At 42.2% G+C, this 15173-nt stretch overlaps 1 protein-coding gene across 5 annotated transcripts in view; it reads left to right on the top strand.

Annotated features, from left to right (window-relative positions):
* The window catches only part of ZNF318 (zinc finger protein 318), a 31927-nt gene that overhangs the window by 15238 nt on the left and 1516 nt on the right, over positions 1-15173 (top strand). Inside the window, exons 6-10 of one of the 5 annotated variants that reach the window (XR_004352163.1) lie at positions 862-1166; positions 5899-6102; positions 6212-6309; positions 6561-6660; positions 7580-7619. Coding sequence is in view for 4 of the 5 variants with exons in the window: in XM_032648379.1 (XP_032504270.1) it covers positions 862-1166; positions 5899-6102; positions 6561-6660; positions 7580-7698; positions 7987-11304 (4046 nt within the window). In the remaining variant the exon portion in view is untranslated. Of the gene's footprint in view, positions 1-861; positions 1167-5898; positions 6103-6211; positions 6470-6560; positions 6661-7579; positions 7699-7986; positions 12406-15173 lie in introns of those variants that run through there. The other 4 variants (XM_032648379.1, XM_032648380.1, XM_032648382.1 and 1 more) reach the window with 4 other exon arrangements.

Here is a 15173-nt window from a genome sequence, read left to right as displayed (position 1 = left end):
TATCTGTCCATTTATAACAGTATGAACTCATGGATTCTTAATAGGTAATAATATTTTACTCTTATTATTTATCTTCATGCTCAAATTGCCCCAGATTTGGTCAGTAAGACCCCCTTTAAGTTGACTCCTGTGTCCACCATTTTTTGAGTACTTCCTTTTTGGCACAAGAAGATGCTCCATGATGCCTCTATTGATTCCACCTCTTCATCTATGCTTTTAGGAATTCACATACACACTAAGAACATAGCAAGGCTTCTATATTACAGCTTGGTGATAGCATGGAAGAGTAGAGAGTGGGAGAATATATAATTTCTTCTGTTTGGGTTCGGGCTGTTTAGGAATGAGAAACTTAGTTATTAATCCTGTGAGGATTAATTCATGAGGACCTGCAATTTGGAATAGGAGATAACATTAGGTGAGCTTGAGGCAAAACCTAAAACTCAATGGAGGTATTGGTGAAGGGTCCTTAAATCAGATAAAGTCAAATATGTGACTGAATGTTTTTTGCCCTCTGAGTAATTCTTTAGTTCTCTGAAGAGGACAGCCACAGGATTCATAGTCACACATGCACACAAACTTGTATATACCCTTTTAGGGATTCATGCAGTGTCTCCCTGAAACCTATCCATAGATCCTTAGTTAATAACCCTTACATAAGAAATAATGTAATCACTCAATCCCTTTACCTCCATGGGAGCTTCAACTAAACCAGCCCATGTGGAAGGCAAGTCTCACCTGCTTTTAGAATGTTTTATGGAGAAAGATTTTGTAACCATAAAGTCTTGAGAATTAGTACTTATGACTGAAATATGACTTGTTAACTCTCCTTGTGCTTCTTTCTGTTGACATTTGACTACTCAGGGGAAATGCTGCGTAAGAAACGAAGGGAGAAGGATGGTCACAAAGACCCACTCCTGGTAGAGGTGAGTCGGCTTCAGGATAACATTATGAAGGACATTGCAGAACTTCGACAAGAAGCAGAAGAGGCAGAAAAAAAGCAGTCTGAACTGGACAAAGTGGCTCAGATCTTGGGAATTAACATTTTGGATAAATCTCAGAAGTCTTCAAATGACAGTAGGGAGTCTACAGAGAAGACTGGGAAAGCAGAAAAATCCAGGAGTCCAGAAAAAGTGTTATCATCCTCAAACTCCTTTTCCAACAGCAAGGTAACAACTCAACTTTTCCATTTTTATTGTATCTTTTATTTCCATGGACTCCTAAAGAAGCCTTCTAACTAACCATTTTCTTAGCATCCTTTTCCAATCTGTTCTTAGTCTTGCTAGAGTTATCTTTGTAAAGCATAGTTCAGATCATGGTGTTCTCCTTCAGAATTTTCGCAGTTCCCCATTGCCCACAAAGTAGAATCCTGGGCCCTCCATGTTCTAGTTCTAGCATTTACTCCTTAACTCACTCCAGTTTGGCTTCCAATTTTCTCATAACTTGTAATGCCATTTTGTAGGTTCATGTTTAGCAACAAGGTCACCACTATGTTGTACAGCCTCAAATTCAGTTCTCAAATCAGTATTTGATATAGGGAACCACTGTCCCCTAAAAAAATGTTTCCTTCCCTTGGCTCCTGTCACATTTCTTTTCCTCCTATATGCTGGTTCCTCCTGTTTAATCTCCTGATCTTTAAATATTTTAGTTCTTCAGGGCTCAGTTCTAGCCCAATTCTCTAGAATTCTGCTTTCTCCCTAGGTCATTTCATTCAGTCCTATGCTGAAATACCGTACTGACAACTTTCAGTTTTATACTCTAGCTCAGGTGATTCTTCTAAGGTTCAAATCTGAGTGTCCAACAGACTACTCACTATTTCCACTTCATTGTCTCATAAATACCTCAAAATCAATATATCCTAAAGTAAACTAAGATTGTGCTCAACCTCCCTCTAACCTTTTCTTCCTCTGTTGTTACCCATCTCAGTGAATGATACTACTATCCAACAGTTTTCATGCCAACAACCTGAAGAGCATGCTTAGTGCTTCCCCCCCCAAACTGCTCCACACACCAAGTCAATTACAGATTCTGCCAATTTTCCGTCCAAAGTAAATCTCAATTCCATTCATCTCATCATCTCTATTGCCATCCAAGTTCAAGCCACCTTCAGTTCTTGCTTGTGCTGCTACACTCTTAATTCTTTCTCCATATTCAGCTGGTGATTGAGATACTTCCTTGCCTACCTCTTCAGCCTCATTTCACGCCTCTTTTTTCCTTTGCTCTCTGTAATTTCGTTACTGGCATTTTCATTCCTTAAATGTTTCATCATTAATGTCTTTGTGTCTTCTCCTCCTTCTGGTTACCATGTGAAACCCACTCTTCTTATCCTGTCTTCTAACTAACTCATATTCATCTTCAGATCGCAGATTAAATTATTTCCCTGACTCCCTTCCTTCATTTTCCAGGTTGTTAAATTTGCCTGATATACACTATCATAATACCTGACATTTTCCTTCTTAGCATTTATGGCAGTTGTAATTATATAATTACATGTGTCCCCCAATTAGATTTTAAGGTTCAAGGGATCAGGGACCATATCTGTCTCATTCTCCTATATAGTCCCCAGTACATAGCTCAGTGCCTGGCACGTAACAAATGGGTAGTGCTCAAGAAATATGACACTACACTTTATACTCCTGCCACCTTAGAATGCTTGCACTTTTCCAGATGTGCATTATGCTATTGTGCCTCTCTAATTTTGCATTAATAATCCTCTTAGCCTGTCTCCCAACCCTACTCATCCACTAAGGTCCAACTTGAATACTGCCACCTCCGTGAAGATTCCTGAATTCATACAGATTGAGTCAGTCCTTTGTTAGCACTCCCGTAGTATGTTACTTTGTTTCTTTATAAGATTTATTTCATTCTGTCTTATTGAAAACATGATTAAGATCATGCCTGGGGGCTTCCCTGGTGGCGCAGTGGTTGAGCGTCCGCCTGCAGATGCAGGGGACACGGGTTCGTGCCCCGGTCCGGGAAGATCCCACATGATGGGCCCGTGAGCCATGGCCGCTGAGCCTGCATGTCCAGAGCCTGTGCTCCGCAACAGGAGAGGCCACAACAGTGAGAGGCCCGCGTAGTGCAAAAAAAAAAGATCATGCCAGTTCTCATGCCTGTGTCTTCCACTAAATGAGAGCTTCTTGAGAATAATAGAATATAACTTATTTATTATTGTGTGTCCCATGGCATCTGGTATATCTAGTACATAGTAGATGGTCAGTTAATGTTGGGGGTTAGAGAAGAAGATACTCTGTATTCTCTGTCAGCCAAGCTCTAATTTTTTCATGTCTTCCTGGGAGAGTTCTCTTTCTCAACCAGGTAAGACTGTATTCTTATATCAGGATCACTGAGTTCAGGGCCTTTGATGGGAGAAGAGCTTGAAAGTTCTGACCCTTTGTAGCTGACTTACACGTTGTTTGGGGTTCCATTTATGCACCAACCCCATGATAATCTATCATCTTGACTTGAGTGAGCCTTCATGCTCTCTGAAGCTAACAAGGATATGTTGCAATTGGATTTTCATTTCAGCAGTAAGGAATATTCTCTCTACAAGCTCTTTTTCCTACCTGTCCTTGGTATTTCTTCTTTCTTTGCCTCTTTTTATTTTACATTATTATTTTTTTTTTTTTTTTTTTTTTTTTTTTTGCGGTATGCGGGCGTCTCACTGCTGTGGCCTCTCCCGCTGTGGAGCACAGGCTCTGGACGCGCAGGCTCAACGGCCATGACTCACGGGCCCAGCCACTCCGTGGCATGTGGGATCTTCCTGGACCGGGGCACGAACCCGTGTCCCCTGCATCGGCAGGCGGACTCCCAACCACTGGGCCACCAGGGAAGCCCTGCCTCTTTTTAAAATGCATAGTTGGTTTGAGATTTTCTTTCTCTTGAATAGGTCATTTCATAAAAATAAACACATACACACAATTCCACAGTTCCGTTCACCTAGACACAATTGTTACTAATACCTTGGTGTTTATTATTCCAAATTCCCTTCTTCCGTTCGTTCATTTAACAAATATTTCTTGATCTCCAAAAAAGTGCCAGACACTGTTCTAGATATGGGAAGTATAGCAGGGAACCATATAGACAAGGTCCTTATTCTAATGAAATGGGAGAATATAGTCAATAAGTAAACAAGTGCAGGTTAGGTAATGACAAGTGCCTAAAAAAAAGAAAACAGGATAAGGGATAAAGAGTAGTTAGGGAAAGTCTTTTGGATAAGGTGACATTTGACATTCTGTGCCTATTTACGTATCTGTATTGATTATTCAGATGTATTTTGTTACTTACTTTCCTAGTCTATCATGAACATCTTTCCATGTCAATAAATAGACTTTTATAATATCATTTTTAGCGACCTTATTTTTGTTGTTGTACGGATACCAAAATTTATTTAACCGACCAAATCACCTGTAGTTTGACATAATTTCCTAAGGATAAATGTCAAGGAGTAGAATTACTGGGTCAAGGGTATAAAGAATTTTGAGGTATGTAATATGTATTCCTAGGTTATCTTCTGGAAAGATGGTGCCCGTTAGTACTCACCAGCAGTGTATGCATGTGCCCATCCCTTACCTGCTGGGTGCGATCTCTTTAGTGACTCTTGAATAGGACTCTAATAGGGGAAGATTATCTTTGAAGTCTTAATTGTTTCCCTTTCTCCATATTGTCTTCCTCTCCCCACCCGCCAGTATTCAGGGTTCCCAGTTCCCTGATCTTGTCTACTGTGGAACCTCATTCATACTTACCTTCTCTGTGTTCCAAAATTTACCTTTTGTCTGTGCCTCACTCCCCAATGTTATTGGGGAAATTCTCATTTCCTGAATTATCTTATTCCCAGCTTGCTGACAAATGATTTCATATTAAAGTATTTTTTATATTTATTTTTTGGCTGCATTGGGTCTTTGTTGCTATGCGCGGGCCTTCTCTAGTTGAGGTGTGTGGGCTTCTCATTGCAGTGGCTTCTCTTGTTGCCGAGCACGGGCCCTAGACGTGTGGGCTTCAGTAGTTGCGGCACACAAGGCCCAGTAGTTGTGGCTCACAGGCTCTAGAGCGCAGGCTCAGCAGCTATGGCGCACGGGCCTAGCTGCTCCGCGGCATGTGGGATCCTCCCGGACCAGGGCTCGAACCCGTGTCCCCTGTACTGGCAGTCAGACTCTTAACCACTGTGCCACCAGGGAAGCCTTAAAGTATTTATTATTGATAACTTAATGTTGGGGAGTTGATATGTTTTAAAAGAGGATTCGTGTTAACTCAAAGGTGTTAAATTCTAATGGTGATACTTTAGGCAGTTAGAAATATTTTACCCAGATCCTTTTAAGTCATCCCACATAGATGACTATCCCCTTTGTCTATGCCAGCCTTGCTCTCTAGTTATCTATATCAGGATGTGTCTGTGATAAGAGTTCACTATCATCTATTTTTTGCACTTGCTTAATCTGTCAGTTACCTTTTCCATTTTGGTTTTTCTTCCCTCCCTAGTTGTCATTACAGTTGATAAATTTAATGTATTTAATTGCATAGGTAGCACATTTAACATCTACCAAAGGGTATATGGTAAAAGACTCCTATCCATTCCTGTTCTGTATTACCCCTTCCCAGAGGCAACCAGTGTTTCCATAATCTTGAGTATTCTTCTAGATGTTTTAGGATATATAAGTAAATATATTGCCATTATGATTTATTCTCCACGATGACATGGCACTATGGAATCTAATTAGTTCTGTTTGAGCCTTGCAGGAAGATTTCTCATGGGGTTTTTCCTAGTTTGTGCAGCTCTAGGCACTGGAAATATGGTCATATGGTCCTATTTCTGTTATTGTGGTAGGCTATTTGCTTTTTCTGAAAGAAGACAGATCTAGACTACTTTGAATTCCTTCTTAGTGCAGGTTTTTCCCCCTCTAGGAATCAAAGGTAAACAATGAGAATTCCCACACTAAGAGCCCCAAGCCTGCCGAGAGCCCCCAGCCAGCTGCTAAGCAGTCTGATCAGCCCATTGCTGCCTATGAGTATTATGATGCTGGCAATCACTGGTGCAAAGACTGCAACACCATCTGTGGGACCATGTTTGACTTCTTCACTCATATGCACAATAAGAAGCACACACAGGTAGGTATCCTGCCCTCTGTTATTTCCATTCTTTCCCTTCGTCCCCTCAAACTCCTATACCCCCATCTGCATTACAAAGCTGGAAAATGAAACATTCTCATATGGGCAGGAGCCCCAATCTGAAGAGCCAAGAGATACCAACAAAGGAGACACCACCCCCAGGGCTCGGTCCAGGGGACCTGCCTGTAACTAAACACCATGACAAGTGTAAGTGAGGCTTCTGCCTCTTTTGATTCCTTGAGTACCTGATTATTTGTTTCATTTTATCCATTGCTAGTACTTGCTCTAACATATGTTTACCTTTTCCACAGGTGATTTCCGTTTAAACAGTTGGCAGAGTGGGTGGGGGTGGGTAGCTGGGGGCTTCTTGTCCCCCTGGTGTGGGGGAGAAAAAGAGAGAGAAGTGGGTCATTGAGTTTTTAGTGCTGTGTGTGAGCACCTCTGCCTCTTGCAAATAGACACTGGATCCCTACAACAGACCTTGGGCTTCAAAGACCCAGAGTGAAGCCAAGCAAGATGCTGTAAAGCGCACTGACAAGATAACTGTTCCTGCAAAAGGTGTGTTTCCTCCCTGCCTTTTCTGTGGTTTCCTTACATTCAGTCAGGGAAGAGGTATCCCTGAACTAAGGTACAAGGAAGCAGCATAGAGTGAAACATAACCATTACTTCTAACAAAGCTGTAAGATTGCCTTCTATATGCAAAACTAGTTCCTAAAGAAATAAAGAGAGCTATAAGACAAGAATGATCTCTACCCATATGGCTAAAAATCTAACAGATGTTAAACATACATATTCCACTGAAAAATATAACTTTCTTTGTGCTTGCTTTGGCAGCATATAGACCAAAGTATGGCTTTCTTCGTCACTGGCTTATGCACCAAAATCTTATTTATTTGAAATCTAGGTAAAAAAGAACAGTCAGAGGTGCAATATGACTGCCTTTTCAACTAAGAACTATAAAATATTTTTGAATAGTTGTTATTAGGGGCTAAGTTGAGAAATAGAAAGTTTCTTTGTCTTTAAACTTCTTAATTTCTTACCTTTATAAGTAGTCAGTGCTGCTACATCCTTTACATCTGTAGAAGATAGATTCTTAAGTAATTAATACTAACATGAGAGATCCTCATACCAATAGTACTGGGCTATTTGGGAGTATAATTTTTAAATCTCCTAAGATGCTTAGTGCTAGTTGGAGTTTGAGGAGAATCAGCAACAGAATTGAGTCTGGCACAGAAAACTCCTGAATTAACCAGTTAGTGTTCCCAAAACGTAGAAGGGGTAGAGGTCCTGAGTTCAAGCTTTAAGTTGGGAAGACATACTACTGGGATTCATCTAAATGCTCCTTCTGACTTGAAAGTGAGTAAGGTCCTCTATACCATTAACCATTTTACTACAAAAGGGAAGTGGGATTTCCTTTGGTTGCTGTCATCTTAGGTAGAAATGACTTATTTTCTTGACTTTCTTCCACTTCTTCCAGGCTCTGAGTTTCTGATTCCCATCACTGGATATTACTGCCAGCTCTGTGAGGAATTTTTGGGGGATCCAATTTCTGGAGAGCAACATGTGAAGGGTTATCAACACAATGAGAAATATAAGGTTGGTCTTTGTAGTAGCCTATGGAGTTTCCTACTTTCTGCAGTAATCCTTTTGATGTTGTCAAACAAACTCAGAGCCAGAAAAAGTCATTAATATTTCAAATTCCATATAATCACTGGGACGTTCTCCTCAATCCTAGTAAGCAGTGCTGACCTGAGAGAACCATTTATCCTTGAGGAAGGTGACTCTGAGGATTTCCACTAGATGAATTCTAACAGTGGTAGGGCCAACTTTTCTCTCTTATAGTATTTTGACCAGTTATTGAGCCTTTATCTTTTCTCTTCCTAGAAATATGTGGTTGAAAACCCATTGTATGAGGAGCGGCGGAATCTGGACCGCCAAGCTGGCTTGGCTGTGGTCCTAGAGACAGAACGGCGACGGCAGAGTGAGCTAAAGCGCAAACTCAGTGAGAAACCAAAGGAAGAGAAGAAAGAAAAAAAGGCAAAGATCATGAAGGAAGTAAAGGAGGATGACAGGGTGTCTGAGGAATTAGAGGACCAAGTTTCTGAAGGTGGGAACTCCCCTGAAAAGGCTGAAAATAAAAGGAAGGCTAGCATCAAACTCCAATTAAAAGAAGAAGTAAAGAAAGAACCACCAACATCTTCCTCTTTTGGGAAATTCAGCTGGAAGAAGCCAGAAAAAGAGGAGGAAAAAAGTTCAGTGGCCCCAAGTATTCCCAAAGAAGAGACTGTGGAAAATAGTAAGGACAAAGAGGACGGCAGAGCTGAAGCTGGGAAGGCAAAGCCCATCAAAATCAAACTCTCTGGGAAAACTGTTGTTGCACATACTAGCCCTTGGATGCCTGTAGTGACAACTTCAACCCAGACTAAGATCCGACCCAACCTGCCTATCCCATCCACAGTCCTCCGCAAGTCAAGTTCAGCCACAGTAAGCAAGCCAGCTCCTCTTAACACCTTTCTATCCATCAAGTCCTCTGGAACCACTGCTAAGCCTCTGCCAGTGGTTAAAGAGTCTTCAGCTGATCTCCTCTTGCCTCCCGACATCATTTCTAAAGCATTTGGAGGGGAAGAGGTGATTCTGAAAGGGTCTCCAGAGGAAAAAATGGTGCTGGCTGAAAAGAATGAGCCATCACATGTACCTGAACAAATGCTACCACCTCCACCACCGCCACCTCCACCGCCACCTCCACCACCCCCAGTTATACCTCATCCAGCTGCCCCATCTCCTGCTCAAGCAAATGCTATTTTGGCTCCAGTAAAATCAAACCCAACTATATCTCACACTGTCAGCCCTGGCTTCCTCGGTCCTAACATTTTGAACCCAGTATTACCGGTAGCCATCATGGCCTCAGCACAGCCAGCTGCCATTCCTTCTGATGAGACGGCTCCTGGGGTGAGTGAGAGTGACCGGGACCAGACCCTATTCTCTGTGTTAGTGCGTCCTCCACCTCCCCTCTCAAGTGTGTTCAGTGAACAAGCCAAAAAATTGGAAAAGCGAAATTCATGCTTAGCTACAGCCAATGCTAAGGATCTGTATGACATATTCTACAGTAGTGGTGGAAAAGGGGCCCCTGAGACTAAGCTGAGTGGTGGTCCATTGGCTAATGGGGAGAATAGAGCTGAAAGTTCAGACACCTCTTCCACTTCTACTTTGAACAGCAGTGCATCCCAAGAGGAGTTGCCTCCAGATAGAAATTTGGTCTCTGCTCCTTTAGTCAGCAGCCCTGAAAAGCCCATTTCAAAACCTCTGGTGTCCCTAGGGAAATGGTCGGTTGTAGAAAATGTAGACTCAAAAAGCAGAGGCAGCAGCTATGGCTTCTTACAGCCTCTGACAAGGTTGTGCCAAAACAGGCCTTATGAAACTGTTACCCCCAAGACAGAGACTTTGGCCATGTGGACTTCTAGTTCCTTCCAGAGTGATGCTAATAGGGATGTATCTCCAGAGGGGAAAATTGAACTTGACCTGGGAGACCCTGGGCCACCAGGTGTCAAGCCAGCCCCTGAGCTCTCACATGTACACTGTCATACCATGGAATCTCAGAAGCTGTTAGAAACGCACCTTGTGGAATCTAGTAACCAGGATGAGGAAAGCCAAGAGCTCCACCAATCTAAGGATTGTGGAAAAAGTGAAGTAGAGACAAGCGCTGAACCAAAAGAAGGGGGAGTAAAGCGCTCTGAGAGGACAGTGGGAGAGGGAACAGATACCAATGTTGGGCCCAATAGTGTAGAGGATTCTAATTTGAACCATGGGAACAGATACGTGTGGGAAGGAGAAGTAGAACAGCCCAACATGCAAATGACTGACAAAAAGGCTAAGCAGTCCAAGAAATTGATAATAGGAAGTAAAACTCAAAGTAAAGTAGTGACTGAATTGAACGCACAGGCGCTCTCTTCCACAAAGGCAAAAATAGACTCATTTCCGTCAGAAGCTAGGTCTTTACTCCAGAACCCACAAGATACACCTGTGAAAATTTCTGCCCCAGAATTGCTCCTTCAGTCCCCAGCCAGATCAGATACGTGTTTGAAAGATAGTGAACAGGAGCAAGGAGTTTCAACTGCTAGTGAGGAGTGGCTAGAAAGTTCAGCTCCAGGATCAGCTTCTAGAGCCTCTAGGTACAGAAGCCTTAAACTGAAGAGAGAACGATCAAAAGAGTTTCAGGGTAAAATGATCTATGAACTGACTGTTTGGGATGAGAACAAGAAGCCAGAGACCTGGGAGAGCCCAGAGAAACCCAAAGCAGAAGCCTTGGATCTTCGAGATGTCCATCCAGAACTAACACTGACAATAGAAAGCAAGGCCTTAGAAAACTTTGAAGTTACAAACTTAAAAGTAGAAGAGCTTGCTGCTCTGGGGAACCTGGGGGATATAGGTGTTGATTTCTGCAATACTCGGGTAGACCCAGCACATAGATCCGCAACTGCCCTGTCTCAGAAAGTACGTGAAGAAAATTCTATGTCACCTATAGGAAGTAATCCCTCCACTCTCACTGACTTTGAACCAATACCATCCTTTTCTGAGTTTCCATTAGATGCTCCCAAAACCCTGGTGCTTAACTTCGGAGCAGAGGGTGAACAAAACTCATCTAATCCCGGAACTGGGAGGATCACTCCTAACATTTTGAAAACTGGACTTTCTATGGGAAATGTTGGCCTTGGCTTGGGGAGCCTAGAGGGAACACACCAGGCCCTTGACCTGTTAGCAGGAGGAATGATGCCTGAGGAAATAGAAGAAACTTCTCAGTTAGAGAAACAAGGTTCACTCAGATTGGAATCAGAAACAATTAATCCTTTAGGCCTTGGGCCATCTCCTTGCCTTCCGGACCTTGTTGACTTTGTCACACGGACATCTGGAGTTCAAAAAGAGAAGATATGTTCTCTCTCTGAGCCAAGTGACCCTGCTGAGTGTAGTTCCCTGGAGATGGGACCACTACAGTTAGAGATACCGAATGCATCCGCCAGGGAGGTAGCAATTCCTCAAGTAGATGAGTACAATGACAGCCCTTTGAATATGGTAAAATCTATGGCTTCAGGGTCCCATACAAGGGAGCTGGTAGTTGGAGGCAATACAGTCCCTCAGGAAATAGCTGCACAAGAAGCTGCAGTTGATGACATCCAGGACCACACAGAATCCAGTGTTCACAACTGAGAAGACAAATTCAGAGCTACTTGTGGATGAATCAAATTGGCTTCTAGAAATCAGGTGCCCAGATGATCCAGGACTAGTTGGCTGTCTCATCTGGAACCTACATCAAGAGATGCAGTCAGCATCTTAGAGTAAATGTTCGTGGAAGCTAAAAAATTTACCTCCTTTCCTTTTTTCCGTTTTCCTTAAGATACCAGACAAATCAATCATAATTTCTATACATATCTGTAAAAAAGTATTTTCTGTTAATTATTATTATTTTTGCCAATTTATTTTCTTCTACTTTGTCATTAAAATCAAATGTCTATCTGGCTCACCATATAGTGTGCTTTGATTGTATTTTGGCTTTGACTCTGCCATTTCTGGAATGTGGGGGAGGAGGGAGACAGAGCTGACTTCTCCAATTGCTGTGTTGTATTCCCACCCAATTTCTTGGGCAGCTGATGGATCTCTGGGAGAAACACAAGAAAACCTGCTGAAATGGAAAACTACTGCTGAAGGAAGGATTGTTCATCTCTTAGGCTTCCATTTGGATGGGCCTGCCTTAACATTGTTTGAAATGCAGCGTGAGTAGCTCTTTTGTTTACTGTTTACTTCCTTGTGGCATGTCAACCCCCCACACTTCCCTCATTCTGTTGCCTTTGCTTGAGATGGTCCTGCTAATCCACAAACCTGTTTGGAAATGGCCTCAGTAAACGTGGAAGAAAATCTAGCAGGCTCACTTTTGGAAGACGACAAATCGGTAAGGCTTATTCATGCCTCAGTGCCAGGAGCAGATATGCTTTTTGGGTCAGTTTTATTTTCGAAATGGCCTTTGTTCACTGTATTGTGATCCACTGACACTTTGTGTGAAATTGTTTAGCAGCCATTTCTGTTCTAAAGAGGTAGAAGATCTGAAACTTGCTTTGGGATTGGACTCATTCTCTCTTCCCACACTCATATGTATTCCTTCCTCTGCCTCTCCCTTTCCCAAGTTATTTCCACCATAGTGTGATGTTTTGGGTTGTACATTTTGTTCAAAAGATTAAAGATTTATGAGTGGCTTGGACAAGTTTAACTTTATTTTTAATGTATTAATTACTTGGAATAAATGCATTAATCTCATGTTTCTTTCTGGATTTTTGTTTTGAAACCACACACATTTGAACTCCACAGGGAAACTAGAACAATGCAGCTGCCCTATTGCCTGTCTCCCCCTCCCTCCCTTCTTTCCCCAGTTGTTAGGGCTACTTTTGTTAGCTTATATAGTCTGTGCCCCAGTGCTTCCTGGTTGGGTAGTGAGTAGGCACCAGTGGTCTGGTTTTGGCATCTTTCTATTGTGAAGTTTTGTATATACCCTTATGTTGGCTCTCCCGATGCTCCTCTGGGAACTGAGCTCCCCAAGAATACTCATGTTCTTGCTGAGGGTGCTCTTGGGATCAGGGAGCTTGGTCCTTACGTTTCTAATCTCTGCCCCAGTTTCCTCTTGATACCCCTGTTGTCAGCAATTCATAACCTGGCTCAACAGAGGCTTCAGAGTCTTATTCTCCCACTCCTCAAAAATAATGCAAAGTTGCTGATCCTTTTTCCTAAGAACTCTCGTTTTCCTGTTTCCTTGTGTGCAGAGCTGCAGAATCCCTAGGTTGAGTGCGAGGAGGCTATTTTTCTTGACTAATTTAGAAGTTTAGAAGTTGTACAGGCCTCCCTTCTTCATCTTGTGGAAAGGGCACAGATTTGGAATAGTTAGGTCCTTGGATGTTCCTCGGCTATTTGCCTTGCTGTGATTTTAGACAAGTTACCTTGCCTCACTGTGCCATAGGGTATTTTTTTTCTTTAATATGGAGGATCATTATCTCCATCTCACACCAAATGTGTACAGGGTCAGGCCATCCTGAGCAGTCTTCTTAGGTCTACTTTTTAGGCTGAAGCCTAAGTTCAATGCATCTTTCTGACCTGGAAACCATAGACAGACTCAGAAGATGCCCTTTAGCAGAACGTAAACCCAGGTGAGCTTCAGAGATATATTTGTTTCTCCAGAGAGCTACTCCCTCTCCATTCTAGGAGCCTATCTACAGGAATTTAGAGAACATAAAAGTTTTAAGATGCCAGTTATTACTCATTTTCAGGCCTGTTCACTTAGTAAGTTCCACCTCCCTTTGGGGAGAGACGGGTGGGTTTAGGGTAAGCATGGAGAGGGGTTAATCCTATCCAGATCTCAGTCCTAAACTCACTCTGTCTCAGAAGGAGTCAGAATCTTACTCTCTAGGTTAGGAGAGGGCCACTTGAGAAGGGTGGAGAAGGGAAAAGAGGCAAAATCTAGGAAGGGCAGAACTAATTCAAGTAACTCGGGCTGGAGTACTTAGAGCCGCTCCTCTTGTACTCTCTTGATAACTCAAAGGCACCTACCCATCTTAGGCTTTTTCTAGAATAATGCCCACTTCTAAGAGTTGAAGCAACAGTGTTCTTCATATTTGCCTTGAACCAGCAGAGGGAGAGCTTTTAGGATTCTGTAGTTAGGGCGGGAAGTGTTGCTAGCTTCCTCTTTGATCAGTGGGATCAGGTTTTGGAGCCTATCTAGAGAAGCCGTGTGAAAGGAAGGGCAGAACTCTAATCCAGTTGCCAGCGCCTAGAGGTAGGGCCTGTTTCTTTTTCAGTACTATCACAGTGCTGAATAAATTTTCATCTTAGGAGACAAAGGCACATGCAAAGAGTGGGCCCTAATCTTCACATGTGGCCTTTGGTGTCATATAACTATGGTTTAAATTTCTGCAAACATCAGAAGCAGTTTTTATTTGACTCCCTCAATTGTGAGAACAGGTGATCAGCAGTTAGTTTTAAATTTGGGCAAACACCAAGTTTTACCTAAGTTATGTAGGTAACCCCCTAAAACTTCCCCTTGGCTTTGTGAATGGAGGCCTCTTGCTTTATAAACCTCTTTCTTCACAGCTAGCTTCAGGACACATAATGCTCTTAGTGACCTTTCTGCTAAGTATACCCATTTTACACTATGCCACTCCATCTCTCTAAAACAAGTCAAAAAGTTAGCTAATGTTTTGGTAGTAAAGCATGCCAGAGCATATGTCCATTTATCAGACTGCCAGGTTAAGGGACTGAAAAAGAATGGGGAAGTGGGAATGCGGGGTTTGGATGTATAGGATACAGGAATCCAGTAGGGACATTAAGTGTGTTTAAAAAAAAAAAAAAGCTGGAGGTGGGATCATGGAGACAGCCTATAAATTATGGAACTAAGTGAGGTGGGTTTTTTAGAAAATACATATTCCAAAGCCCTGGTTCTCACTTTCACAGCGCTTACCTACCAAGCCCGGGGAGAACCTAAGCAAGCTCTTCATTCATTGACAATTCTGTGAGAATATGGACAAATGAAAATAGTTTGGGATTGTGAGCACATTTCTTCTTTTAGAGTTTAATTTTACAATAATGTCTAATTTTTAACGAAAAAGCCCTTGTACACTTTCAAAGGACCATGTGCATTTTCATTGTAGCACTTAATGTGGTTGTACTTTTACATTTATGTGTTTCTTTGATTAATATGTGCGTCCTTCCCACCCATTCCCCCCCCAACTAGATTATAAACTCTCAAAAGCAGGAAGTCTGTCTTTGCTTACTGTTTTTTCATCATTGTATTCACAGTGCACTGTTGCCTGGCACATTAAGAGTGCTCAATAAAAATTCATTAAAAGAATCAGTGTGGTAATAGTAGCTATTTTTTTAATTAACTGTGAATACTTAGCAATTTATAAGTGAGTAAAAGCTGTAAATTGCTGATTGTATTTGCTGGGTGCTTAATACTGCAGAAGCCAGCTGTCCTCTTGCTTCTGTCCTAGATCTTTGTATACAAGGCACTGTCTATAGCAGTGAGTGCATATCAAGGC

Source organism: Phocoena sinus, chromosome 11 (genome assembly GCF_008692025.1).
Source record: "Phocoena sinus isolate mPhoSin1 chromosome 11, mPhoSin1.pri, whole genome shotgun sequence".
In the NCBI taxonomy this organism is placed as follows: Eukaryota; Metazoa; Chordata; class Mammalia; order Artiodactyla; family Phocoenidae; genus Phocoena; species Phocoena sinus.
Note: the sequence above shows the minus strand (reverse complement) of the source record. Positions and strands in the feature narration are given on the sequence as shown.